Here is a 26,474-nt window from a genome sequence, read left to right as displayed (position 1 = left end):
GAACTTGGGGTAAGGTGATCCTCCAGGGCCCTGGAGATGGGGCCTGTGACCTTGCAGTGCCCGCCCTTGCTCTGCTGCCCGGGCTGTCCCCCACCCCAGCGTCTTTCCTTCCTTCCTCTAGGTCAAGGCCCAGCGTGAGTCTGTCTGGCCTCCAGGGACCCGAGAGGGAGGGTGGCCAGCTGGCCGGGCTTGTCCAGGACTGTTCCTGTTTTCACATGGAAAGCCCCACGTCCCAGGCAAGCTGGGGCCTTTGGCACCTCTTTGAGGGTCCCAAGAGCAAGGTCCCCTGGTCCTCCTCTCCTCTGGTCGTGGTAGAAAGGGGACACGGCCATCCCACAGTGTACCCCAGCCATCACCTGAGGGCCCCGGGGTCTCCGGTCCACAGGCCTCTCTCCCTGAGGCCACCTCCAGCAAACTTCTCGGCCGTGCTTCCCCGCCAAGACTCTTTCTCTCTCAGCTGTGGCCATCGGCTGGCATGAGCCCCTGGACTGAGTGACCCACACCTCACCACGTGGGACCCTGCATCCCAGCACTGGGCCAGGTGCAGGGCGGAGCTACTGGGTGAGAGGTGGGACCCCAGGCCTCTGCCCCCCGAGCAGCCTGCTGCCCTGCCTCTGCCTGGACGCTGGGGACAGGGGTCCCTGAATCACTAGAGGCCAGCAGAGAAGCCCCCTTTGGCTGGCAGAGCCTCCTCTGGGGATGTGGCCAGGCCATGTCCTGAAGGCCTCAATCCCATGAACCCACCCACGGGCTGAGTCGGAACCAACACAAGGCCCAGCCCCTGCCCCCTCCTCCGAGAAGCCCCCGCCCAGACTCCAACCCCAGGAGCCTAGTCACAGACTCCAGTTCTGGAAGGTTTCTCGGCACCTGCCAGCCCAGCCCCTCCTGTGGCATCTGCAGAGGGGCTTTGCACCCGCCCTCCCAGACCCTTAACCCAACTGCCTCCAAGATGGTGCTCACAAACTGAGGCCAGGCCCCCGGTGCCTGCGGTGGGCTGGGGTGCCCCTCGTAAGGATGCGACTTCAAGGACAGCTACCGAGCTGAGTCTGAGCTCCTGGGGATGCTGTGAGGGGCACAGGTGCTGCTGTGGGGTCTGGACACCCTCCTGCTGGCCAAGGCCTGAAACTGTGCCTCACCTGGGCTGGGAAGGTAAGCTCTGGCGGAGACCTGCCCCCAGCCCTGGTCCTGCCCCAGCCAAAACCTCCCTGGCGTCCCTGAAGAGGTGACGTTGAGGTGGGCCCCTCGGGGAATAGTAAGAGTAACAGGCACTGTTCCCTGGACCTGCATCAACCCCTTCCTGGGTTCATCTCGTCCTGAGTCAGGGCCCTAAATACTATCTCGATGCAGAAGACGCCCTGTGGTACCTCCAGCTCAGACCCCACGCTCCTGCACCTGTGTGTGACCCACGTCTCCACCCCCTCGAGCACTGAGCTCCAGCAGGTTCTCCCCTCGAGATCCCACACTCACACCCTGGCTCCTTCTCAGCTGATGGACACCACCCAGACACTCCGTCAGCTGCGCCTTCCCCACGTTTGCAGACTCTCCCGCTCCACTGCCACCTCCTATTCAAGTCCACGTCCCCCTCCTCAGGACTGCAGAAATGTCTCTACACTGGCCCACCCCCTTTGGTCCCTGATCAGCTAGAGGTTCCTTCTAGAACAGAAGAGCTTAGGACCCTGCCACGGCTCCACGGCACACAGAGCCAGCCTACGTGCTTGCAATCAGTGTATCATTTCCTTATGCGTCCCACGTATTGGGTACTATCTGCCCCCTCCCACACACGCAGACCCACGTGCACACACACACGCCTGTACACGCCTGTGTCGCAGCCCATCGCCAGGCAGTGTGTGTGTGGTGGTGCTACGGGGGGACTCCAGCCCCTTGGATTCTGCCAGCTCATCCTTAGGACTCTGCAGAGGTGTCACCTCCTCTGAGAAGCCCTCCTCCCCAGCCCTGCTCAGATGAGCCTCACCCAGAAGAACTTCAGCACGTTTCTCTGAGAGGCTGTGAGCGCCCCGGGGCTGGGAGTGGGTCCAGGGGGAGTGCAGTTGCAGGGCTAGGAGGGCACTTTTCCCACACTCCCTGGGACCAGGAAGCTCCCTGCCCACAGAGCCTGTCATGACAGATACTTCGGCTGGATCCCATTGCTTCTGCTTCAACCAGTTCCACGCCACCGTGTGTGACGCAGGGAGAAGTGAGTAACCAGCCCCTTCCCGCCCACCCCACGCATCTGGGCTGAAGTCTTCTTCCACCTCAGGCCCACTCTACGGCCCACTCCCCCTGCAGACTTAGGGCCCCCAGCCCCTCCCTGAAAGGCCCCACAGCAGGCCTGGGGTTCCCTGGCTCCAGGCTTAACTGCTGGACTTTGGCCTGCCCTCCCGGGCCCTGCAGCGGCGGCTCCGAGGCTGCCTGCCCCTCCTGCCTCAGGCTTCTCGACCCTGAAGTTAGAAAACTGGTGAGCTGTGGTTAGCACACGGTGGAGGGGATGTTGGTTTTGACACTTGGCCTGGCTCTGGGCTGCGGGGCAGGTGGCGGAGTAGCAGAGTCCTGCATGGGCATCTGGTTACTTATCTGCGAAATCGTGCCTGGACCCAAGGGGGAGTCTGTGTGCCCCCCGGGGGGCTCCAGCAGGGGCTCTGGGTGGCTGCAAGGGGGCCCCGCCCGGTCCCGCGGAGGGACAGCGTAAAGCCATGTGAACCTGCATACGGTGGGGCTCTGATGGCCTTGACCAAGCCGGTGAGGTCGCCGCAGAGTGAAATGAGCTCCCAGCAGCCTCCTGCTCTGGGGGGGAGGGGAGGGGGGAGGGGGGAGGGGCCCAGGAGCGGTTCCCAGGAATGCTCTTGTCTCCCTGCCCCTCCTCTGGGTCTTTTTGCAGGCCCTAGGCTGGGGGCAAGCCGGGGGGCAAGACAAGCATTGCCCCACCCCTCCCTCCACCCCTCCCCCTCCCATCCTTCTTCCCAGCCCGTCTCGAGTCCCTCCGCCCCCTCCGCCTCCCCACCCTGCCCACCCCAAGCCCGGATCGGACACCAGTGCTGCTCGAGAGATCTGAGTTCCCGCGTCCCCCGAGGACCTGGGAGAAAAGCTGGAGGGAGCCGGTCCGCGCAAAGCCGGGCCGGGGAGGGAGGCAGGCGGCTTACGGTTCAGCGCCGCGGAGTGGGGCGGGGCCCTCGGGGGGCGTGTCAGGTTTGGCCAATGAGAGTGCGGAGGCCGGGAGGGGGCGGGGTTCAGCCTCCGGGGCGGGGGAGCTCACCCTTGGAGGGTGGGTGTCCCAGGTCCCCCGAGAGGGCGGGTGCCCGAGCCCTGCCCCGGAAGGGCCAGGCCGGAGCTCACCCCAGGAGGGCTCGCCTCACCAGGACGGTGCCCAAGCTGACCCCTGCGAAGGCAGGTACCCGAGCTCGCTCCAGCAGGGCGGCCCCTGACCCACATCTCGCGCGGTGTCGAGCGCCTGCCAGCCGGGTGCCCCTGACCCGCTGCTCTCAGTCTCTGGCCCGCTCCCCGCCAAGCTCCCCGCACCCCGGGTCCCCTCCTTGGTGTCACCGCATCCCCACCCCTGGCCCAGGTTCTGAAGGCCGCCCTTTGGCCCAACTGTACTGGGTGTTCATCCAGCCGATGGGGGCGGGGGGAGCAGACAGGGCCCCGCAGCCGGAGGTGAGGCGGAGCTGCCCCGCTGGGGGCCTGCAAGGCTGAGCTGTCGCCCAACCCCACCCCTAGGCCACTCCAGAAGCCCCTCTGGTTCTGGCTGGAGGAACTGGGCAAAGTAGGCCGCACGCTGAAAGCCGCTCCATACTGGCGGGGGGAGGGTGCACTGTGGGCCTGAAGAACCCCCCCAACCCCCCAGCACAGAGACCCAGCCAGCCCCTCACCCACAGGAGTCACCTACCTGAGCCGCAGTCGGCAACCACTCTGGGCCTCTGTTTCCCTCTAAAAATGGGGCACTGAGACCAGCCCATGCTGGGGGGGAGGGTCCCTCTCTCCGCTTCCATGGTGGCTGTGTGCCCAGAGACCCAGAGTTGTCTGTCGTGGAGGGGGAGAGCCACTTGTGGTCTTCTCCAAGAGCCAGACTGGCCCTAGGTCACACGGCGAGGGGCTGGAGATGCCCCGTCCGGCATCCCCGTCCTCTCCCACGGGCCCTGTCAGGGCCGCCTGCCTCCTGCCCCATGACTCAGCACCTTTGCCCGGCACAGCAGGACTTTTGCCCCCTGCCCGCTCCTCCAGCCTCCTGTTCGGATCCCTACGGGGTCTCCCAGCAACGCCTGCCCAGGATGCGGGAAGTCAGGGCCTCCAGGGGCCAGGGCCGGTCCCCCAGCGGGATTGGCACTCGGGACCCGTCCTGGGTCATGCTGCTCATGTACGTGCTGGCAGCCCTGGAGCTCGCCTGCCTCTTCATGCAGTTCTCCATCATGCCAGTGAGTACCCCTCCACAGGCAGCCTGGCCACCGGCATGCCCCCACCGTCCCTCTCACCTTCCATCTCCGCCCTGGTGGTGGCCGGGGGTCGGGCCTCATGCTGCCCAGGCTCCTCTCGCTGGGGGCCCCTTGCCACGCTGGAGCTAAGCCAAGGCACCTGGGAACTGTGCCTCTGGACGCCCCCCTTCAGCATGTCCTGGGCTCAGGCTGCACCACCACCTGTCCTCATGACAGCCCCCTCCCCACGGCTGCCCTAGCGCTGTTCCTCCCGCCCCACCTGGGGGCATTTGCCCTACTGGTCCGCCACCCCGACACCTGCTCAACTCACTTCCTAGTCCCACTCAGGCCTCTGCTCAGGTCTCCTCCGAGGCGGGGCCCTCCCTCCAACACCTGCCAGGTGCCTGGAGTCACTTGCCCTCCCGTGCTGGCTGGTCCGTCCTCACACAGCTTGCCCACACCCCGCATTGTACTTCATGGCATTAGATTACTTCTGTCTCTGCAACCAGGATGCTAGGGCAGGACTGATCCAGCTCATTCTCTGCCGCCTCCCTGGATCTGGAACTCTGCCTGGCCATAGCTCCCCCTTGGTTTAAGTGGCCATTGTGGCTTGCTGGGCCCGGCCACCCATCCTCCTCCTCCGTGCACTCTTGTTTATTCATTCAACACCGCTCTGTGGGGTCTCACCCTCCTGGGGCAATAGCACCCAGGGGACTTTGGAAGACCCAGAGCCCCAGGGATCCTTATCTGTCTGGTCCGGGTGGGACCATGGCACTAGCCACTGGCCACTCACCAGGAGATTCTGATGAGCAGCCTGGGCCTGGGGATCTGGGTGGGAGCGGGTATTGCCTTTGTCACAATTCCGGCCTTGGCAGGGCTCCCTGGCCAGACAGTGAGCCCAACTCCCCCGCTTCCCAAGCCCAGCTCACTTCCACCGAATGGCTTCGTCTGAGCCCTTTCTCCTCTCCTTGGCAGCCAGGTGGCCAGGGCAGGTGCCTTGCTGTTCTCATCATAACATGGGTGATGACCATCCCTCCCTTGGAGAGTTGGTGCTGGGGCGATGAGAGAACAGTTGAAATCCTTGGCACGCAGGGCACAGAGCAGCTGTTGGTGCCACCTCCCCTCCCACTGGCTCTCCCAAGAGACGCATGTGTTTGTTCAACAAATGCTCGCAGGCACTCTGAGCACCTGGTCTCAGAACTCACAATACCACCGAGTGCAACGTGCGCCCCTGCCGCTGGCGGTCCTGAGCGTTGGTGACACCCACCGGCAGTAAACAATGCATAGTTAGACTGTGCTGCAGGAAGGGCGCTGGGGGTGCCGAGGAATGTGGCAGGCTTGGGGTCAGCAGGGCCTCCCTGAGAAGGCGACCCTGAGCAAAGCCTTAAAAGAGACACAGGGTGAGCTAGCCAGTGCAAAGGCCTTGGGGCAGTAGTGGGACAAGTGCTGGAGACGGGAGAAGGAGCTGAGCCCAGGAGTTGCTGATGGATGGGATACAGGTGTGCGAAAAACAGGGGGCTCACGGACGACACTGCGGATTTGGACCTGAACCCTTGGAAGGGTGGAAGCATCAACAGTGGAGCAGAGGAGCTGGTCTTGGAGGGAGACCGGGAGTCAGTTCTGGACGTGCTGAGCTCCAGGTGCTTTCAGACACCACGTGCAGAGCCAGAGTAAAAGGATTTGCCCTTGCCCATTGGAGGTGTACCCCAAAGAGGGGAAGGAGGGGCCAGCAACTGCCTTCACCGAGTACCGAGTCCCTGGAGCCTGGGCCCAAAGCCCCTGTTGGGCTCCCCGCTACAAGATAAGCAGCCGCTTACCCCAGGGCCGCTGAGTCCCAGGGCCACGGGTCCCCCCAGGTGCACTGCGGAGTGGTCAGAGCCAGACCCTCAATTCCCTCCCACCCTGCTCAGGGCTACCCCTCCTACGCCCTGCCCATGGAGGACCCCAGATTGCAGATGCTGGGGTCCTCCCAGGCCCTTCCCATGGACCCCGCCTATGTTTCAGTACCTGTCCCGGAGGCTGGGCCTGGACTCTGTCGCCTTCGGCTACCAGCAGACCATCTTTGGCGTGCTTCAGCTGTTGGGCGGGCCCGTGTTTGGCAGGTACCATGGGGCAGGGAAGTTTGGGGGCCCTCATCCCATGATGATCCAGGCCCGCCCTTTGGAGGTCATGGCCTGGGTTATGCCAGGTTCCCAAACCTCACACTGGGCCGCACTAGAGAGACAGCAGCCCCTGCTTCACGGACCGCCAGCCCGAGGCACAGAGCGGCTTTAGTCCCTTTAAGGCTGGGTTAAGCCCCTGCTCCAAGGGTATCCCCACCCCTAACTTCCACGAATTCTGGTTTGTGGCCAGACCCAGAGAGAGGATTTAATTGGTGAGACCCTCATGGCTATAAATGCCCCGCCCCACTGAGCCGGGGGGTCCTACCAGCAACTTTTCTGGAAAAGAATACTCTGGGGACTGGAACCCCCCAGACTCCCACTGGTCTCAGCGGGGGCGCTGGGCTCAGGGACGTGACAGCAGACATCCTCTCGCAAAGCCTGCCATGGACAGATCAACGTGGCAGGAGTCAGATTTTTAGTTACTCCACAGAAAAGAAGGGTCTCCAGACCTGGTAACATCGGACAGAGCAGGGGCCCCGGGGTAGGGGTGGGGAGGGCGGTTTCCCAGGCTTGAGCCTGGGAAGCGCTTTCTGTAAAATAAGCACAGGCCCTTGATCCATTTGCATCCCACAAGTTATTCACATAGGCATGGAAATGACCGTGTGGGTCAGACCCCCCCACCCCACCCCACCCCGAGGTCACTGAAAACTGCCCCATTGGAAGGATGGAGAAACAGGCCCAGCAGGGCCCTGGGCGCCCCCGCCCACCCTTGCAGCACCGGGCCTCCCTGATCAGCCCCGGGGGAGCACTGCGGCCTGGTTCCCCGGCAGTCCCAAGGGGTGGCTGTGGGGCAGAGGAGCGGGAAGCCTGCCTCACGCCTGTGAGGGTCACAGGTGTGGGGCCCCCAGGTTCGCAGACCAGCGCGGGGCGCGGGCAGCGTTCACGCTCTCCTTCCTGGCATCCTCAGTGCTCTACCTGCTCCTGGCGGCCGCCTGCAGCCCGGCCCTGCCTGGCGTGGCCTTACTCTTTGCCTCGCGCCTGCCCGGCGCCCTCATGCACACGCTGCCAGGTAGGGCCAGGTAGGGCGCCTTCCGGCCTGCTGGAGGACTATGGGTGGGGGGCGGGAACGGGTCGGAATAGCCAGGGCCAAGAGTGGGAGCGGAGGGAGGTGGGGGAGCTTGGTGTGGGCGTGGCCTGAGGCAGGGGTTTGGGCGGAGACCACTCCCAGGGTGCCGGTCTAGTCTGGAGCACAGGACCGGGATGGAGGGGTGATGCAGGGGCGTAGCCCGCGGAAGGGGGCAGGTCGGAGGTGAGGAATGATGGGGTGTGGCCTGTGCCGCGACCAGGGTGGGGAGCACGCGGCCTGGGGGCAGGTCGGGGTCCCGCGGGTGATGTGGGGGGTGTCTGGGGGAGGCGGCAGGTCAGAGGAGTGGAGTGGTGTGAGGGCGTGGCCTGTGGGTCGGGTCTGGGGTGCGGGGATGGCGAGGCGTGGCCTGGGTCCATAGGCCACAAGACGGTCGGCGAGGGGGCCGCGCTTGTCAGCCCCCCGTCCCACCCTCTAGCCGCCCAGATGGTCATCACGGACCTGTCTGCGCCTGAGGAGCGGCCCGCGGCCCTGGGCCGGTTGGGTCTGTGCTTCGGCGTTGGCGTCATCTTCGGCTCCCTGCTCGGCGGGACCCTGAGCAGCACGTGCGGGTGAGTGTCCAGGGCGGGGACCCTGTCGTGGGGGGGGCGGGCCGACGGCGCGGGGTGTGGGTACGGGTCAGGACGGCCAAGGCTGGGTCGGTTCTGCGCCGCGCTCCGGCCCTCGGCCCAGCCCCGCCACTTCTCCGGGCCTTGGTTTCCCCATGTGTACGCTGAGCGGGTGGGTTCCATGGGAGGGTGACCTGCAGGAACCTACAGCTGGGGGTGACCACCCGGGGCGTGGCCTTGCGGTGGGCGGGGTCCGAGGGCTTAGCTAGGAGTGGTGGGCAGGGCCCGCGGGGACGCGGCCGGCAGGGGGCAGTGCGGCCAGCAAACGAGGGAGTGGCCGGCAGGGGGCAGTGCGGCCGGCAGACGGGCGTGGCCAGCAGTGGCGTTGCGGCCGGAAGACGTGGGCGCGGCCGGAAGACGTGGGCGGGGCCGGAAGACGTGGGTGGGGCGGCCGGCTGGGGGCGCCGTCGCCGCACGCTGCAGTCCCATCAGGTCCGTGCGCTCGGGCTGCTCGTTCTTGGAAGGTCCCACGCTGAACCTAAAGGAACCAGACGGCAGGCCTTGGGGGCGGGGTGATGGTGCCGTCACCTCCCTGCGATGGGGATGCTGTGGGCAGCCAGACCCCTTGCCTCTGGAAGGAGCGAGGGTGGCTTGCGGGAGGTAAAAAGCTAGTGTGTGTGAACTAAAGGTCTCTATTGCCCTCACCCCGCCCCCCCCCCAGTTTTGCGCACCCAGGGGTGCGGGGGCTAAACTCAGCTCCTGCCCAGCGTCCTGAGAGCCCGTGGGCGGCAGCTCTCACATGTGGTCTGCAGAGTGGACCCCATTCCAGGGACTGACCCTGCAGTGGGGCTGCACAGAGCCGTCTGTTCCAGCGGCCCTAGGCGTGCATACCCTTGGACTTAGGACACCTGGCCCTGGAGAGGTCCTGCCTGGCCAGAGAGAAAGACCCCGCTTCTGCTGCTGCCCCCTATGCTGCCCCACCCCCATTTCTCCCCCTAGGCGCTCCAACACCCACTCAAAACCAGCTTCCTACATAGGAATGGACTTTGCACCTTACCTTCATTCAGGCCCAAGACTTTGGTTTTGCTCTGGGGGGGCAGGTGCCCGGCCCAGCTGTGGGTGGAGGCCCTGTGCCAGCTGGTGACCCGCCCACCGTGCCTGGGCCTGGATGAGCTGCCCTGGGCCTCCATTCAGGCGAGGGGCCTTCCTGGTGTCTGAACCACACACGTGTGCACTCAGCATGAGGCCAGCACCTGGCCCTGCCATCTTGAATGACCCTATGCCCCTGGGGACCTTAGTTTCCCCAGGTTCCCTGAGTGCCCCCAGACCAGCCCCAGACTTGGGAGCGGGGTGATGGCTGAGCCCCAGGGATTGGGGGACAGGAGAGCACAGTGGCCTTGTCAAGGCAGCTCCCTCTCTCGAGGGAGGTCTGTTCAAGGCCTCCGCTCCCCACCCCCTCCCTGTCATCTTCCTCAGAGCTGGGTTGGGGGTGGCCGGCTCTGCTGAGTGCTGTGAGCAGGAGGCGGGGGTGCGGAGGGCAGGACTGCTTCATTCGTTTCCCCATCGATGTTTATTGAACACCTAGTAAGTGCCCCTGGGATTCCAGGTTCTGGGATACAGTGGTGAACGGGACAGGCGAGTCCTCAGATGAAATGAACATGATGTGCATTCCTGTAACGTCAGGCTGGAGGACATCTGGGGAAGCAAAGAGATAGCAAGTGCAAAGGCCCTGAGATTGGGGAAGCGAGAAGACCCGTGTGGCTGGAGTGGAGGAGCAGGGGTGGGCAGTGGGTCAGGCCATGGAGCCCTGGGAGGGATGAGCAGGGGCAGGGGATGACCTGGCTGCTGTGTCAAGAATGTGGAGGCTGGGGCCACCCCAGGGAGACCAGAGAGGGGGCTCCTGAATCGGTCCAGGTAGGAGAGGACGGCAGCTGGACAAGGGATGGCCGTGGTGGGGAGAGGGCAGGGGCAGGTTCTGGCTTGGTTTTGCTGATGGCTGGGGTGTAAGTGTGAACTCAAGGCCGTGCCCAGACTCTGGGGCTGGCCCTGGGGGAGCCGAGGGCCTCGCTGAGATCCGAGCTGCCAGGGTGCCAGCGGGAGTTGGGTCTCCGTCAGGATGAGTTTGGTGCTCAGCAGACACTTGAAGGAACCCCAGGGTGGGTGGCTGGGTGTGGGAGTCTGAGTCGGAGGACAGTGGGGCCGTGTCCTCGAGTGGGTGGTTTCTTAGCCCTGGGAACTGCTTAAGATGGAGGCTGGTGCCTGGCACTTCATGTTAGAAGCCGGGGATCAGGAAAAGGTACCAGGAGGACCAGCAGGGAGGGCGATCCAGGGAGACATCCAGGCGTGTGGGTCAAGGATGGGACCTTGAGCCCGTGACGGATTCCTCCTGAACCAGGGCCGCCTCTCTCCATGTGCGATGAGGGCGGAAGCCTGATTTGGTAGATGGACCAGGGTCAAGAGAAAGAGGGCCTCTGTGTCCCCAGGGAGGGAAGAAAGAGGGTCAGGGGCTGCAGAGTAAGGAGGGGCACCAGGGGCATGAGGAGGGTGCTGGGAAGGGAGAGACGGGGCAGGGAGGAGCCCCGCTAGCTGCCCCTCACACCGGGACTCTCAGCGCCCAGACTCGGAGTTCACCTCCCAGCCCAGCCACCTGCTACTGTGGGCCCAGGGCAACCTTCCTCACCTTGCCAGCGCCCCTCCTGCCCGCCCCCCCCCCACACACACAGAGGCCTCCTCTGGCCAGCCCCACCCCACGTTCCCTCCTGCCCTTTTCTCCAGCCCAGCTGCTGACCCAGAAGGCACACGCACTTCCCTCTCCCTCCCAGTAGCCTCCAAATTCACCCCCACCCCTGCCCTCGCCTTCCTGAGCTTCCCTTCTTTCATCCCAAGATCTAAGGCGCCGTATACACTTCCTCTGACAGGTGGGGAAACCGAGGCCCCGGAGAGGGTAAGACTCCCCCATGGAGCTCCCAGTCCCCATCCAAGGCCCAGGGAAGGTGGGCTCCAGGACCCTGACGCCTCATGGCAAGGGAAGATGCCCCATCTCCCTTGTCCAGCCTCTCTGCTGGCCCGCAGCCTGCTCTCTCTCTTGGCAAGGACCAGGAGAGATGTAAAAGCCACATTCCCGCCCCCCCTTCTTTGATCAAAACTGAGGCACGGTGTGAGGTCTCCCTGGCCGTTCCTCCCTGCCCACCTCCACCCCGGTCCCCTAAAGGCCCCTAAAGTCCCTAGCCGTGCCCCACCCCCTGCTGGGAAGCAGGTGGAAGGAGGAAGTGGCCTTGGCAGCCACTGCCGTGGGCTGAGTAGTGGTATAACTGGTTTGGGCCCAGTCTGGAGCTCAGGGCTGGGAGGCCTAGCTCCCATGGAGGACCCAGACCTGGGCCCTGAGTCATTTAGCAGGTGAGGGGGCAGCTCTGTGACTCATGTCCCTGGGCCTGGCACCTCACAGCCTGGGGAGGCCTCTATCATCCCCTCCCCCAAGTGGGCCGTTTGCTTCTGGGGTGGGCGGCACCAGCCTGCTAAGCCCACCAGAGCTGGGTCCCGGGTCGGGGGTGCTCAGGGATTTGAGGGGGAGGGGCGCCACCGGTCAGACGCCGCTGATGGTGGGATCAGGCAAAGCCAAGACCTGAAGGCTGGACTTAGTGTGTGGGGGGTCCTTTGCAGGACCCCCTGCTCCTCTGAGCGCTGAGGGCCTGCTGCACACAGGCCACAGGTACAGCTGGGCCCGCAGTCCAGCCCCCAAAGTCTCTGTCGCCCCGGAGGTGGCCCACCAGGGTGGCCGCTCCTTTAGGTTCAGCCACAGACCCTAGAGGTCAGGCAAACCGGGGCCTCAGTGTCACCGGCCGGCCCTCCTGGGCACTGACTGGCCAGCGTGTGGCCCCGCTCTGACCCCAGCCCCGCGCCGCACCCAGCGGGCCCTGGTGACTCGGCTGGTGTGACCCCGCTGCTTATCTGGAGGCCTGGGGAGAGCCAGTCGACCCGAGAACCGTATCTCGTAACCGTATCTTGGTCCGGGAGAGGGAATGGGAAACCCTTATCCTGCTGACGGAAGGTTTCCACCCCAGTGACACGGCAGCTTCCCTGGAGTTAATGAGTAGACATCTAGGGCTGCCCTGAGCGGCTCTGGGACAGGGGTGACTCACGGGTCACCCAGGCCGCCTACCCCACTCGGTGCTCGAGATGGCTCACTGAGGGTGCGCGGGGCCAGCCAGGCCTGCTGTCTCCCCTCCCCACCCCGGGGCCCGCGCCGCTCCTGCAGACAGAGCCTGGGTGTTTCAGGCACTAGGAGGTCCATGGACAGAGCACAAATGGCTGAGAGTAGTGGGGCTGGGAACCTCACCTAGACCTGTCAGCCGGACAGTGTTCCAGGCAGAGGGGAAGCCCGTGCAAAGGCCCCCGGGCAGGAAGGAGGTTGGGGCTTGCCTGGAGGCCTGTGTGGGCAGATGCTCGGGGAACACAGAGGGCTGCAGAGGGTTAGGCCGGACACAGCGTTAGGGCCTTTTTCTGGGACTCGGAAACCAGAGGGGGGCTGACGTCCCACAAGACGGAGTGGACCCACAAGACGTCCATTTTCAGACACCGTTCTAGCCACAGGGCCACGGACTGTGGATCAGGAGAGGTAGGGGGGCTTCTGCCCCCCAAGCTCAGGCTGGATGCCCGGTGCCTCTCCGGAGCCCCGCACGGCCAGGCTTCCCATGAAGCCAGCTGACCCCAGCCTGCCCTTCAGGTTGGACAGGACAGGGGTACGCAGCCCGGGAGGCCCTGAGCCCCACCTCTGGCCAGGCCGGGGGACCTTGGCCGAGTGCCATCCCCTCTGGGAGCCCCGGAGCAGGCGGGGAGGGCAGCTCCAGCTTCAGGAGGAGTTGTCCCCTCCAAGCCGGGCAGGGGACGGACGGCATCGGTCTCAGAGTCCGCACGGGGTGGCAGGTGGCCACGCCCACCACCCTCCTGATAACGTCAGGAGGAACTTCCGGGCCCTCGAGATAAGGATGAAAGTGGCGTCTGTGGCTGCTGCCGTTTGACCAGCGCCGGTGGCAGCCGCGGTCAGTTCCAGAGGCCTCCCTCGGTGGGACTCGGGGTGGGCTGCCTCCAGGACGGCCTTGGTGTGGGACAGGGGGTCCCAGGAGGGTAGCCCCTGTGAGTCTAGCCCTCATCTGCGTCTGAGGAAAGGAGGTCACCCAGCAGGGTAGCTACAGAGAAGGGACAGAGAATTCGGGTGCCCTGAGTCTGGCCCGGAGCCCTTTCAGGGTGTCCATGGGTCCATCCGTCCAGTCTCCCGTCCATGCATTCAACCAAAAATAAAAGGGGGTGGGTGGACAAAGACACGCTAACAGTGCCTGCCTCATGGTCAGTGCCCAGTTTGTAAAAACAGTCCAATGAGCCAGTGGACAGGTGGCCCAGAGCCCCATCCTGCGCGATTGGCGTCCCAGAGGTCCCCAGGGCCAGAGGCAGTCTCTGGGGGCGGGCTGACTGAAGGCCCCTGGGGAGGGGCTCCCGAGCTGTGTCTCGGATGACAGAGCAGCAGTGGGTAGGGGCACAAGGCTGGAGGGCGTGCCCACCGAGGAGGCCCCCGTGTCGGACCCGGGGCTGCCACGCTTTCCTCCCGTCTGTCCACTTTCGTTTCTGGCATTTTGTCCGGGGGAGTCGGAGAGCACTCTGGGTGGGGAAGGACACCCAAGCCTCCTCTGGGTCAGCTGTGGGCCCCGACGGCCTCCCGGGGCCCCCCAGGGTCCCCGTGTCCCCTTCGGTTCACTGGCCGCCACACAGGGACAGGAGAGGTCTCTGGAGAAGGGGCCTGGCTCCCTGCCACCCGCCCCTCACGTGTCACCAGCCTCCCAAAATAGCCATCGAAGTGGCCGCCTCTGCTCTCACGCACTTCCGGGGCATCTGGCAAAGAAAGCTGGTTTTGTCCCTGCCCAGGCAGGCCCGGAGCAGTTACGTGCGGGCCTCTGAGGCCACAGTCCTGAAGAAAGGACCCCTCTCTCTGACGCTGGCCTGCGGGGCCCGTACCCGGCCTCATCCCTCCCCTGGGTCCCAGCAGAGGCCTCACTCTGGGGTCCGGTGCCCTCTGACCCTTCCCACCTGGCAGCCAATGGACACGCCCACTTGTCCGGAACCCCTGCCGCCAGAAAGCCCAAATGCAAATGTCCAGCATCCTGGGCAGTGGATATCGGCTTGGGGGCCAGAGATGGGCCCGTGTGGGAGGGGAGAGGTCGGTGGCACACGCAGAGTGGACAGTGCTGGCTGCAGCACTGACCAACTGTGTGAGCCCGGGCAGGTCCCAGCCCCAGAAACAAGGGGCTGCCGAGGCCCATTCTCTGGTACTGGAGTCCCCACTGGCTTCCCTGCCTGGGGTTCCCGCAGGAGCCGTGCACGTGTATCTGTGCAGGTGTGTGCGCGTGTGCGCACCTGTGGTGGAGTGGGGGCGGGGGAGTCCTCTCTTTGAACTCCGAGGAAGGTCACAGGCAGCTTGTGGCTGCCTCGTGTGAAAGTGCGGAGGGCGTCTCCCAGGACACTGACAAGGTCTGGGGCAGGACTTTTGTCGTCCATTTAGTCTACGCTCTGATGCCCACTGGGGTCTCGGCACAGGGTCCCACCCAGGCCCACCTGCCCTCGGGGGCGGATACTGGCCCTGGAGTAGAGCAAGCCCTTCTCAGAGGACAGGGCGCCCACTGGGGAAGAGGGGCAGGGCCTCACAGAGAGGGCCTTTGCAGGATGTATAGGAGTTTTCTGTGCTTCAGAGGGGCAGGGTGTTCGGCTGGGCACAGGCCTGGCGGTCGAAGCAGCCTGGCTCAGTATGAATTTTCTGTTTCACTCCTTGTCTTCCTCCAGCCCTCAGGAGGAAACGGTGACGGTCAGAGGGGCCGGGCCCCAGTGCCTTTGTCCCCAGGTGACTCGGGCTGCCTGGAGCTGGAGGCCGAGGTCTGCCTGTGCGGTCCAGAGAGGTCGAGGGCTGAGTTTCTTTGTAGTGACTCATGGAGGGGAAATGCTTCCTCAGAAGTGACAGCTGAGGGGAGTGCCTGAGTCACGGCCCTTGGTGCCGCTGTGGGCAGGCGGGAAGGCGCCCTGAGGGCTGTGTCCTAAGTTTATCGGGGGGCCAAACGCCCCCCTACCCCATGGGCCCAGCCTGCCCCTCCCCCTCCAGGAAGTGGTGGTGGGTTGCTCCTGAGGCCCCCTAAGTGCAGGCCTGTCCTCCCCCAGGAGGGGAAGGAGGCATGACAATCCCCAGGACGCAGATGGGGCTGCAGGAGGTCCCACAGTCTTCCATGTGGGTGGGTGGAGCTGAGATTCAAACCCAAGCCCCTGCCCACCGGGCACGTCAGCCCCCGTCTCTCCGGCCCCTCTTGGCGCCCTGGCCCCAGTGCCACCTGGCATTTTGCTCACCGTGAGCCAGCACCCTGCCTCACCTGAGTCTCCGAGGGCGAAGGTCACTTTCTCAGCCGCCCTCCTCCACCCCAGGCGGCCCCTCCGGTCCCACCAGAGGCCGGAGGGCTGAGGGTTCTGGGGACGGGGCCCTTTCCCCCGGGAGCCTCAGTCTCCTGCTCTACAGGGTGGGGAGGAGCCTTGGCGCTGCCAGGGTTGTCTGGGGAACATCCTCCCTGCTGGGTCCAATTCCGCGGAACACGGCACACAGGCCTCTAACACCCCTGCCCAGGCCGGGGGCGGTGGGCGCACGCCGCACAGCAGCCCGGTCCTTCGGGGGCCTCAGCAGCCTGGGAGCCAAACGTCCCCTGGAGAATCGCCACCCGCCCCAGGCCCCTCCCCAGGCCCCTGCCCAGCCCTTCTGGGGCTCACGTTCCGGCTCCCGCTGCCACCCATCCTCAGAGGCTGCCAGGACCCATATGCTGTATCCACAGCCTGAGGGTCGGGAAGGCAAGAGCTTCCTCTGTTTCTTCATCCATCACCTCATTCATGTGCCCTGAGGGTCCCATGGCCTGGCCTCCAGATCGAAGCCTGGGAGGACATGAGTGGTGGGGTTTGAGCTATTCTCAGCTGTCAAAGCCTGAGTGTGACTGAAGGGGCAGGTGGGGGAGATGCCGCAGGTGACACCTGTGCCCTGGGGCCCGAGCCCTGTGTGACCACAACTGTCGCTCACAGGATTCAGTGTCCAGTCATCGTGGCTCTTGTGGTCAACCTCCTGGGAGCCATTCTCAGCTTCACCTGCATCCCCACCAGCACCAAAGGGGCCAGCGCCCATGCCCAGGCTGCCCTGCCAGGTAAGCTGCACCAGACACACCCCAGCAGATATACACAAAGTAGGCCCCACCAGGTACATCCCGCTGGGTCTACCCTACCAGACACACCTCACCGGTTACACCCCACCAGGTATGCCGCTTCTGTATGCTTAGCCAGTGTGAAGTGTGAGCCCTCCCCTCCCACCAGCCAGCACCCTGGACCTCGGGCTAGGCCTCCCCCAGCCCGGCCCACCCTTCAGGGAGGGTTTGCCAAGACCACGATATGCCAAAGCATCCCTGGTGGCTTTTCATCTGCGGGGGCAGAGGGGTGTGCTCCAGGCAATGGGCCTGGGGCATTCGGGGCCACTCAGGCCCTCTTTTCTTCCTTGGGCCCCTCCAGGATGCTGGGCATCTCCCAGCTTCGGACACCACTGGAGCTGAGCCTGAGAAGGACCAGGAGGGACCTGGGATGGGGTGGGCATGGTGAGCCAGGATCCTGAGGCCCAGAGCAGTCAGTCACTGTGCTGTATGGGGGGACGTGAGGGTGCCAGCTTCAGGAGCACAGTTCCCGGGGCAGGGGGCCGAGGCGGGGGGCAGAGCACAGTCAGGTTAGGGCTTGTGGGCTCAACGTGCCTCCCAGGCCCCACGAGGAGAGGTCAGGGCTCCAGAGGGCAGTCCCCTCCAGGGCGTCCCAGCCCAGCCACTTTGGCCTGGCACAGAGTGGGACCCCATGCCTCATGGCCCGGTGACCGAGAGCTCTGGAGAGACCCACCTGGGACAGGAGGCCCCTGAGCCATGGCTGTGATGGAACAGCCCAGAAAGAGTCAAGAGGGAGGGCCTGGGTGGGGGCCCGGCCTGCAAAGGGACAGAGGAAAAGGGCCGAGGCATAGGAGAACCTGAGAGAGGCAAGCAGGGGGGCACCGCCGCAGCCAGCTGGGAGGCTATGACGTGGCACCCAAGCGTCCTCCGGATCAGGGTAAGGTGGCCGCTCGCAGACACCAAGAGCGGCCGCTCCTGGCCGACGGCTGCCTCACCAGCCTTGTCGTGCCGTCGCCCGGGTCCAGGGCCAGGCAGGCAGCAGCTGCCCTGGTCACGTGGGTTTGGGGAGCGAGAGCCTCCATCACGTGGAGCCCAGGTCCAGGCCAGGCTGCGCCCCCTGAATTCACAGGTCCCCAGGGTCCGCAGGGCCTGAGGCCCGGTCCTGAGTGTGATGAGCTGCCCGGGGCTCACGGCGGGGCGGGGGGGAGGCACTCTGAGGAGGAGCTCACGTCCCCGGTGGGTGTGGGACGCCCGCAGCAGGAGCGCTTCCTCCACACCCAGTGGGCCCTGGGGCGCGGGCTGTCCGGTGCTATGGTGGCCTCTCCGGGTGCCTCAGGGAAACCCAAGGCCAGCCTGTTTGACCTGAAGGCCATCACCTGCCTGCTGCTGCAGCCGGGCGTCCTGCCGGTGTTTCTGGTCAAGGTCATCTGCGGCTTCCCCTCAGGTGAGTCCCGGGCTGCCCGGCCAGCGTCCAGAGCCCGGAGCGGCTGAGAATTCGGGGCCGCGGAGACGGAGGTCTGCAGCCCGCGCGTCACCCCTTCGCTCTGCCCTGTGTCCCACGCTCCGAGACTCCCCTGGGCCCTATCCAGTCACATCTGTCCCAGAGAGGGTGACAGCCCACTGGTTCATGCAGATGTGACTGCACAGGCCAGAGGAGGAAGAAGTGAGGGTCTCCGTCCTTCCCTCGTGCCCCCCAGGGCCCTGCTCGGGCCCCAGTTACCCCTGCTCTACAGAAGGTCTTGCTGCCCGGGCCTGTGGCTTCCAGGGCCTCTCAGGACAGTCCGGGAGGTGGGAAGGACGGTACGCCTGCAGGTGGACACACACATTCTCGGTGGCACTGGGGGCATCCCTGACCACAGTCGTGCCCAGTAGCGACCGCTCAGAGCCCCCATCTGGGGTCCTCCAACCAGGGGAGCAGTGCAGAGGACAAGTCAGCGAGGCACGGTTGACAGGAGCCCAGGTGCTCCCACACTGGCGCTAAAGGGTTAACCCCTCGGCCCAGGAAGTTCTCTGTCCTGGCAAACTGGGCAAGCCCCCCTCCCGGCTCCATCTGTGACTCAGGATGGCTCAGTGGGGCACAGTGACGGGAACCCAGGTCACCGACGTCAGTTCTGGGGCCAAATCCTCCTACATCATCAGCCCGGGGTCCCCCATCTCCCAGCCTCCACCCCAGACGGCCTTGGGCTCTGGCCACCGTGTGCATGGGGCAGCTTCTGGCACCTTCCTGGTCACGGCCCACAGCAGCCGCATGGGGCAGACCTGCCAGGGACGACCTCGGAGAAGGTTCACGTTGGCCTTCCCTGAGCCGGTCACCGCGGCCAAGCCCCTGGCAGCGTGATGGTCACCTGCCGGGGGGAGCAGGTGTGGGCACAGCTGCGCAGCCCTGACCCCTCACCCCTGACCCCCCACCTCACCCAGGGCTCTTCATGGTCATGTTCTCCCTCATCTCCATGGACTTCTTTCAGCTGGAGGCCGCCCAGGCCAGCTACCTCATGTCCTTCTTCGGGGTCCTGCAGATGGTGAGTGGGTGCCGGGCACACAGGGTGGGCGGGGGTTCGGCACCCCACGCTCTGTGGGCTCCCTGCCCTCCCAGGGTCCTCTGGGCAGTCGGCCTGTGTTGGGGTCCCAGGACCTCACAGACCACCGGCACTCGGTTTCTCCGCAGCACAGGTGCCGTCCTGCACGCCCGCCTTTTGGGTGTTCCATCCACACCTTAGCTTCTGGCTTGTCCTCCTCTCCCTGCTCGCGGCTCCCACGCCTGGGTCTGTCTGCCCACCCATCTGCCCGGAGGTCCCGTCTGAGAGGGGAGAGGGGAGACTCATCCGCAGTGGAGGCTGGCGAGCCCTTGGCCTCCCATTGGGAAACACGGCGGAGGCCCATGGTCCGCCGAGTGTCCGTCTGGGCGCCGGCGGTGGACAGGTCAGGAAGGGGGGCAGACCCCAGTGGTGGGGCGCGTTACAAGGAGAATGGCCGGGCTCTGCGTCCCGCCCGCCTGCCCACCGGTCGTGTGACCGTGGCGGGGACAGGTGGCGACGTGCAGCCGTCACCCGGGACATCTGCCTGACAGCCGGAGCGCAGGAGGGGCTATTCTGGGATCTGCCTGGGCGGGGGAGAGAGCTCACGCTCTCCGGAAGCGAGTGGCATTCCCAGCACCTCCAGGCCATCTGCTGCCCGTGCCTCTGGGCCCAGGACTGGTCTAGACTCTGGTTCTAAAATAGCCACTCCTGGGAGGGGCTGGCCCCCCACCCCACCCCACCGTGGGCCAAGAGGGCCTAGCTGGGTGGGCTGGGAAGTGCCAGCCTGGTGGCGGAAAAGAGATAAACAGAAAACAACAACAACAATAATAATACTCTAAATTGGGGGCCACTGGAGCTTTCTTCTAAACGGCCGCTCCCGGGACTTCCCTGGCGGTCCAGTGGTTAGGACTCCGCGCTTCCACTGCAGGGGGCACAGGTTCGATCCCTGGTCAGGGAACTAAGATCCCGCAAGCCGTGCATTGCGACCAGAAATAAATAAATAACAATTCTTAAAAATAAAAAATAATTTTTAAAATAAACTAAACGGCTGCTCCTGCCTGCCTGGGACCAGAGCACCAGCCTGAGCTTGTCCTGGGCTCCCCGGGACCAGGAGACCAAGCCCGTAGCCTGGCTGAAGCCGGCAGACCCCTCGAGACCCTCAGGGACAGACCCTGGTAGCCTCTGGCCTGGTCGGGGGTGAGGGTGGGCCTGCCCGAGACGGGCCTGGGCTCCAGCACCTGTGAGGATGGTGGCGGACAGGGCTGGAGAGCAGCGGTGGGACTCGGGAAAGTGCCTGGGGGGGGCGCTGGGGACCCCAACACAGGCCGACCGGGTGGAGGAGCCTGGGGAGGGCAGGGAGCCCACAGAGCGGTGTGGGGTGCCAGGCCCCAGGCCCTAAGTCCAGCGGAGGGAAGGTGGAGGCAGCTGAGGTCCTGAGATGCGTCTGCAGGGGAGGCCCAAGCCGCCTTCGTCGGGTGCCTCCCTCCCCCCCGGCCAGGGTAGAGCTGGTCACCGAGGGTCCGGGGAGGCGGCCCCGCCGCTGGGTGAACCATGCCTCCCACCTGGTCCCCCACAGCTGCTCTTGCACCTGCTGCTTCCCTTGCAGACCATTTCCTGCCCCACCTGAGGTGCGGTTGCCGCCTGACCCCAAGGGCGATCCCCCCCACCAGCATCCCCTTCCAGCCCCCTGTGTACAGAGATCACTGGGGTTGGGGTCTCAGGGGGTGGCAGCCCGGATGGTCCTAACACGAGGGGATGGTGGTCACCCTCCCCCCGGGGGGCTGGCAGCCCTCTGTCCCTCTAGGACCCCCCTGCGAGGGCCCCCTACTCGGCCTTCATCTGTGCCCCAGACACAGCGCCGCTGCAGTGATGGGGAGCTTCCGTCGTATGGGGTGGCGGGGGGAGACGGAGGCAAGCCCCCAACCACCGGCGCATCTGGTGTGTCAGGGGCGACAAAACCTCAAAGGAGAATCAGGGCCCCTGGAGGGGCAGAAATGCTGCTTCAGATGGGGTTAGGATTAGGGTTAGGGTTAGGGTTAGGGCTGGTAGGGGCTCTCCACTGGCCCACGGAGAGGCTTGGAGGGAGAGAACTTCAGACAGGGAGGGGCCGCAGGTGCAAAGGCCTTGGGGTGGCTGGGCCGGCCTGAGGGGAGAGGGCTGCCCTCTGAAGACATGCGTGGGGGGTGGTCTGCAAGGCCAAGAAGGACCCAGATTTACTCAGATTTACTCGGAGTGGGTGGGACCGTTTGGAGGCTGGATGTGGTCTTACTAGCCCCCTGCTGGGGAACTGGGTGCTTCTGGCTGATGTGACCTCCGGGGAGGTGGAGGTGGCTCGGGCCAGGGCGGGGCGGGGGTGGGGGGAGCGGGACAGGTGAGCAGACAGGGTCTCCAGATGGGAGGGTTGAGAGAAAGTGAAATTTCTGGTGCGTTTGGTAGCTCTAGTTTCATGTAATAACCCGCAAGGCACGAAAGTTTAGGCTTTGTTTAAGTTAATGGGAAAATGGAAAGATGACCCCAGTACATTAGAGTCCTGGTCTCCGGGTCTGTATGAAAAGCTGAGGCAGATTTAAATCTCTCTCCTGGTTTGGTGGTTTCCTCTCAGGTGTAGGGCACTAAAAGGCACTTGCCAAGTAGATCTTCCCTTTAAACAAACAAAACAAAGATAAGCAAGTGTGAAAGTAGGATTTTTTTTTTTAAAGAAGGACATCTTTGGTTCTGGTTTGAGACAGTTTCGTTTTGCCAGGCAGGCAGCTCGGAGAGTGGTCCGTCCTGTTCCGCAGGGCTGCGCCCGCCCCGTCACAGGGCCCAGCCCCCGGCCTGACCCCCAGCCGCAGGGGGTGCTGCTGCAAACCCACTGCGCCCGGGCACTTCCTGTCTGCCCGGTGGAGGTGGCAGGGGACCAGATAGGGAGCCTCACCCTGGCCGGGGGATGGCCTAGGGCTGGGTTTGCTCTCTGAGTGACATCCCCAGCGTCAAGGGTGTCCCTGCTCTGGGCCCTTCCTCCCACCCCGACGAGGGCAGGAAGGGGAGCCTTAACCTTAACCTGGCTCCTGGCTGGCTGACCCTGGGGCCGGGTGAGGGGGGTGCGGCCAGGAGGACAGAGCTGGGAGTGGAGGGCTGAGCAACAGTGGGGGTTATCTGGGGAGACTGGTTGCCCCCTGCTTACCTGCCCAGGTTCAGGACAAGTCCACCGCACTGGTCTCCACCCCAGCCCCACTCCTGGCCAGCTCTGGGACCTCGGGCAAGTGACGTCCACCCTCTGGGCCTCAGTTTACCCAGTTGTGACTGGAGCGGTGGCCTCCTGAGATGTGGAGGACACAGGGCTCCTGGCCCAGTCCCTGGCCCCAGTTGGCAGTAGCTGGTGTGCCCGCCTGCTGAGGACAGGCCTCCATAGGGCCAGCTGGGAGGGCCACCCCACGTGGGCACCAGGGCTCTGAGCTCGGGTCCCAATCCAGCCCCCCCTCCTCTGTGCCCTGGTCTCTCCATCTGTGAATGGGGCAGGTCCCACCTCCCAGACGAGACAGCCAAAGAGGGGGCTGAGGACGAGTGATTGGCCAGGATGGGGCACATGGGGGCCAGGTGACACGGTAGGGGGCTTCCCAGGGCCCCAAGGGTCCCCAGGGCTGGAGTCGGGGCCACACTGTGAGCATTTTCCTATCAAAGAAGCTTTTTGCACCGTTAAGCCATGGCCTCCCCCACCCCCGTCAGGAGTTAACCGGCCCTTTGATTAAAATGTTTATCACGCCTGAAACTGCAGAGATTAGTTTTGAATGCGGAACTCGGACCTCTGAGTGGCTGGCTGTGCACGTGTGTGTGCGCGCAGGTGCGTGTACGTGTGTGTATGCGTGTGCGCGCATGTGTGCGCGTGCATCTGTGCGCGTGTGTGTGTCTGTGTGTGCATGCACGTGCGTGGGTGCGTGTGCGAGAGCGCCCAGGCTGCTGGCCCCGTCTCCCCTGGGACGTTGAGGCCATCGTGGGTACCACAGGCCCACTCCTGTGCCCTGCGCCTGGCGCCTGCCGTGGCTGGTGGCAGTGGCCCCAGGGGCTGCAGGTGGGGGAGGTCCCGCAGCTGGCCGCAGCCCAGACCCCCTCCCCAGGCCTGGCCCTGCCCACCGCCACCCTCTCGCCCTCACCTAGGTCTTCCAGGGCCTGGTCATCGCGTGGCTGAGCGGCCACTTCTCTGAGGGAGCCCTGCTCCGGGCCAGCGTGCTGGTCTTCAGCGTGGTGGGACTGGCCATGGTGAGAGCTCCCGCCTCTGGCTGCCCCGCAAAGAGCAGGGTCCCAGGCCCGCTCCCGTGACCTTCTGCCGGTGCCCAGTTTGCACTTGAGCCCCTGGGCCCCCTGGTCCCCTCTACCCCGACCCAGGGCCACCTCAGTGGGACCTCAGGGATGGGCAGTCCCACCCTGGTCCCGCGAGGCCCCACGTGGCCCCCGTGACCGTGGCCCCTGCTCTGCCCCTCGGCAGGCGCTGATGGCCAATGTCTTCCACTTCTGCCTCCTCATGCCCGGCCTGGTCTTCAGCCTGTGTGCCCTCAACGTGGTCACCGACAGCATGCTGACCAAGGCCGTCTCGGCCTCAGACACGGGTGAGTGCGGCATCCCGGGCCGGGTGAGGGGCAGGCCCTGGGGAGACCCCGGCCCTCCTCTCTGGGAAGCTTGCTGAGCAGTTTCGGGCAAAGCAGCTGCCCAGATGTAGGACCTGCCTGGACTCAGTGCGCATTGAGTAGGGTGGGCGGCTGGGGTTCTGAGTGGGCAGGGTGGGGATGGTGGGCTGCAAGAGGGCTCAGGAGAGAATCCTGCCCACCACCCAGCCCAGCCAGGCCCAGCCAACCCTGCACCAGGCCCTGCTGATCAGCCCAGGGCCAGGCCTGGGGGAGGGGAGGAGGGCTTCCTGGAGGTGGCGGCTGGCTTGGCTCTGAAGCATGGGCAGAGAATGGCTAGAGGCCAGAGCGGGTGGCTAGCACAGGGAGCACCTCCTGTTCCCTCCCTGCGCATGGGATGTGCAGGTGCCTCCTGAGTGAACGAGTGAGTGAGTGATTGCTGCCCCCGGGCCACCCAGTGGGACTCAGGCGCCCCCAGACGTGGACCCGCAGTCCCCCTACTCTGCACCTGGCCTTCTTTCTTGAGGGCAAGGAGTCTCCCATCCAGACTGGGGGTCCCGGGGCCCGATGCTGCCCAGGCTTCTGCCCCCGTGCTGCCCCAGGCATGGTGCAGGTCAAGGTCAAGGGCTCCTGTGGGCCCGTTGCGGTCAAAGACCGCCCTCCCTGGCAGCAGGGCTAGAAAGCTCAGGGCCCTGGCTGACCCTCCGTCCATCTACCTGCCTGTTCGGGAAGGTCAGACTGAGGTCTAGAGGCCCTGATGAAAATGGGGAGGCTGCTGGACAAGGCCTCTTCTCAGGACTGCCTTGGGGACCCCCAAGGCCTGCCAGACCTGCGGCTCTGTGGTCCTGGGAGGCTAGACTGGTCCTGGAGGGCTTCCTGGAGGCTGTGGGCTGGCAGGTGTGAGAGGCCAGGAGGAGAGAGGAGGGGAACAAGGCCTGGAGAGATGCGGGCAGGGCCTGAGAGGGAGGAGGGAGGAGCAGATCCAGGCCACCAGGGCCCCATGTGCCAGAGGCACCATCCCTCAGCTTGGAAGGAGCCAGGAGCCGGTTCCCAGCACCAGCCTGGGAACCGGAAACCACAGAGGGGGCGGTAATTGCTCCCTGGTGTCTGCAGGGCATGTGGGCGTCGGGAGAGGCTGCTCTGAAATTCCCCCTACGCTGGCCCTGAGCCTGGGCGGGGCCTTGCCAGGCCATGCCCAGCTGACCCAAGGGCAGGGCTTTCCAGCTCCCAGAGCGGAGGGCTGTGAAGCCCCTGGAGCCTGGGGCCCTCGGGGCAGATGTCAGTGTTGACAGGAGCCACGCGCTTGGTGGCCCGCGTAGGGCACAGCTGACGAGAGGGGCGTGGGGGTAGGGGTGCCAGGTAAGAGGGGTGCAGGCAGCCAGGCGAGCCCGGGAAGTGGGTGCAGAGAAGCAGGTGCGGGCCCTTCTAGCGCCCCGAAGCCCCTCCCCCGCCCTGGGGGGAGTTCCCTGCAGTCCACGTGAGGGCGGGAGCCGTGCGGGGGACAGGGGTGTGTGGTGGCCCACCCCGTACCCCAGCCCAGCCCTCACCACGGTGCTTCGGAGGCCCCTGGCTGGGATGCCACCTCCCAGGCAGGCCTGGGGGGGCGGGGCTGGGCCTGGCCCACGACCTGGGGCCCTGTTCCCAGGCTCCTCCTGTGCTTGGGAACTTTCTGGAGCAGGGCAGAGGCTCAGCTCCCCATCCGAGAGGGCCCAGTGCTCCCCCTGCGTGGTTGGGGGGTCTGCAGAGAGGGAGCGGGGGGTGGAGGGCGGCGGGGGAGACAGGGAGGCTGTAGCTGTGTCAAGGCCATGGGCGGCTGGGGCAGTGATGCTGAGAGACCGGCCCGGCCCAACTCGACCCTCCCTTCCCCTCCCCTCCCCTCCCCTCCCCTCCCCTCCCCATAGGAACCATGCTGGGCCTCTGCGCCTCTGTGCAGCCGCTGACCCGAACCCTGGGGCCCACCCTGGGAGGCCTCCTGTACCGCAGCTTCGGAGTCCCCGTTTTCGGCCACGTGCAGTTCGCCGTCAACTTCCTTGTCCTCCTGGTCCTCTGGAGGCAGCCTATACCCCCAAAGATGGACAAAGCCTGGTGACCGTGGCCCCCAGGCACAGACTGGCAATAAACTCCCTTAGGACCTCTTCCAGCCTGATTTCTATCAGTTGGGCAGGGGGCCTGGGGACAAGGGCAGGATGGAGCCTTGGATGCTGGAGGGCTTCCTGGAGGAGAGGGCTTCCTGGAGGAGAGGGCCTACAGCTGGGCCCCAGGGCTCCAGGGAGAGCAGAATCGCCCAAGTTCATCCCAGTGTGAGGTGGGTCCTGCCCCCGGGGTCCGCCACCAAGGCCAGTGAGGAGTACCCCCTGCTGCCACCCAGACAGCTCTGCCCACAACGTCCCCAGAGACAGGGAGTTCTGTGCTCACCCCTTCACACCCCCGCCCCACACCAACCCCCGGCCCGGGGCCGAGCACGCGCTGCCCGCACACCCTCCTTAGCCCTTGAAATTGCTTCCACTCGTGAACAGAAAGAGGACATGGTTGTTTGAAAAGATCAGGACTTTTGAGGCTTGGGGAGAAATCTAGGAAAAAAACTCTCATTTCATGTTGGGGAGCCCAGTGGGGAGGACCAGGCTTCCAGGCTTGAGAACTGGGGAGCTGTGCCTCCCCCTCCCCCCGCCTCCCAGCTCAGGTGCTACGGAGAAGGGGTACCAGACACAGGGAGGCCAGCAGGCTGCCGTGCCCCATGACCAGTATGGAAAGGACAACCTTGTCAGGTGTCTACAGACGCCCTTGAGACCAGGAAGGCTACCCCTCCCCCACAGGCTGCCTTTAAAAGAAGCTGTTAAACTCAGAAACCCCAACCTCAGAATTCCATGTCCCAACTGGAGGGGCCTCAGAGAGCCAAGGTCCGCCCACCCTCCCGGCCCAAGTGCTCAGGCCGGACCCCGCCTCCACTTGA

At 65.0% G+C, this 26,474-nt stretch overlaps 1 protein-coding gene across 1 annotated transcript; it reads left to right on the top strand.

Annotated features, from left to right (window-relative positions):
* Positions 1 to 3,242: 3,242 nt before the first annotated feature.
* Positions 3,243 to 25,653, top strand: SLC22A18 (solute carrier family 22 member 18). Its single transcript, XM_036861979.1, has 11 exons — positions 3,243 to 3,385; positions 4,216 to 4,406; positions 6,408 to 6,505; positions 7,414 to 7,574; positions 8,068 to 8,200; positions 16,292 to 16,410; positions 17,744 to 17,851; positions 18,826 to 18,926; positions 23,061 to 23,162; positions 23,389 to 23,509; positions 25,426 to 25,653. The coding sequence occupies exons 2-11, from the start codon at positions 4,263 to 4,265 to the stop codon at positions 25,611 to 25,613; spliced, it is 1,275 nt and encodes a 424-aa protein (XP_036717874.1). The 5' UTR covers positions 3,243 to 3,385; positions 4,216 to 4,262; the 3' UTR covers positions 25,614 to 25,653.
* The last annotated feature ends 821 nt before the right edge of the window (positions 25,654 to 26,474 follow it).

The sequence above is a fragment of the Balaenoptera musculus genome, chromosome 8, assembly GCF_009873245.2.
Source record: "Balaenoptera musculus isolate JJ_BM4_2016_0621 chromosome 8, mBalMus1.pri.v3, whole genome shotgun sequence".
Lineage (NCBI taxonomy): Eukaryota > Metazoa > Chordata > Mammalia > Artiodactyla > Balaenopteridae > Balaenoptera > Balaenoptera musculus.
The sequence above is the reverse complement of the archived record's forward strand: the minus strand, read 5'-3'. Positions and strand labels throughout refer to the sequence as shown.

Bases quoted from the DNA above. Each gene is read 5' to 3' on its own strand.
- SLC22A18 (XM_036861979.1), top strand. From the start codon at position 4,263: ATGCGGGAAGTCAGGGCCTCCAGGGGCCAGGGCCGGTCCCCCAGCGGG. The intron at 6,506-7,413 runs GTACCATGGGGC...TGGGGCCCCCAG, and splicing joins GGCGGGCCCGTGTTTGGCAG to GTTCGCAGACCAGCGCGGGG. The intron at 18,927-23,060 runs GTGAGTGGGTGC...GCCCTCACCTAG, and splicing joins TCTTCGGGGTCCTGCAGATG to GTCTTCCAGGGCCTGGTCAT.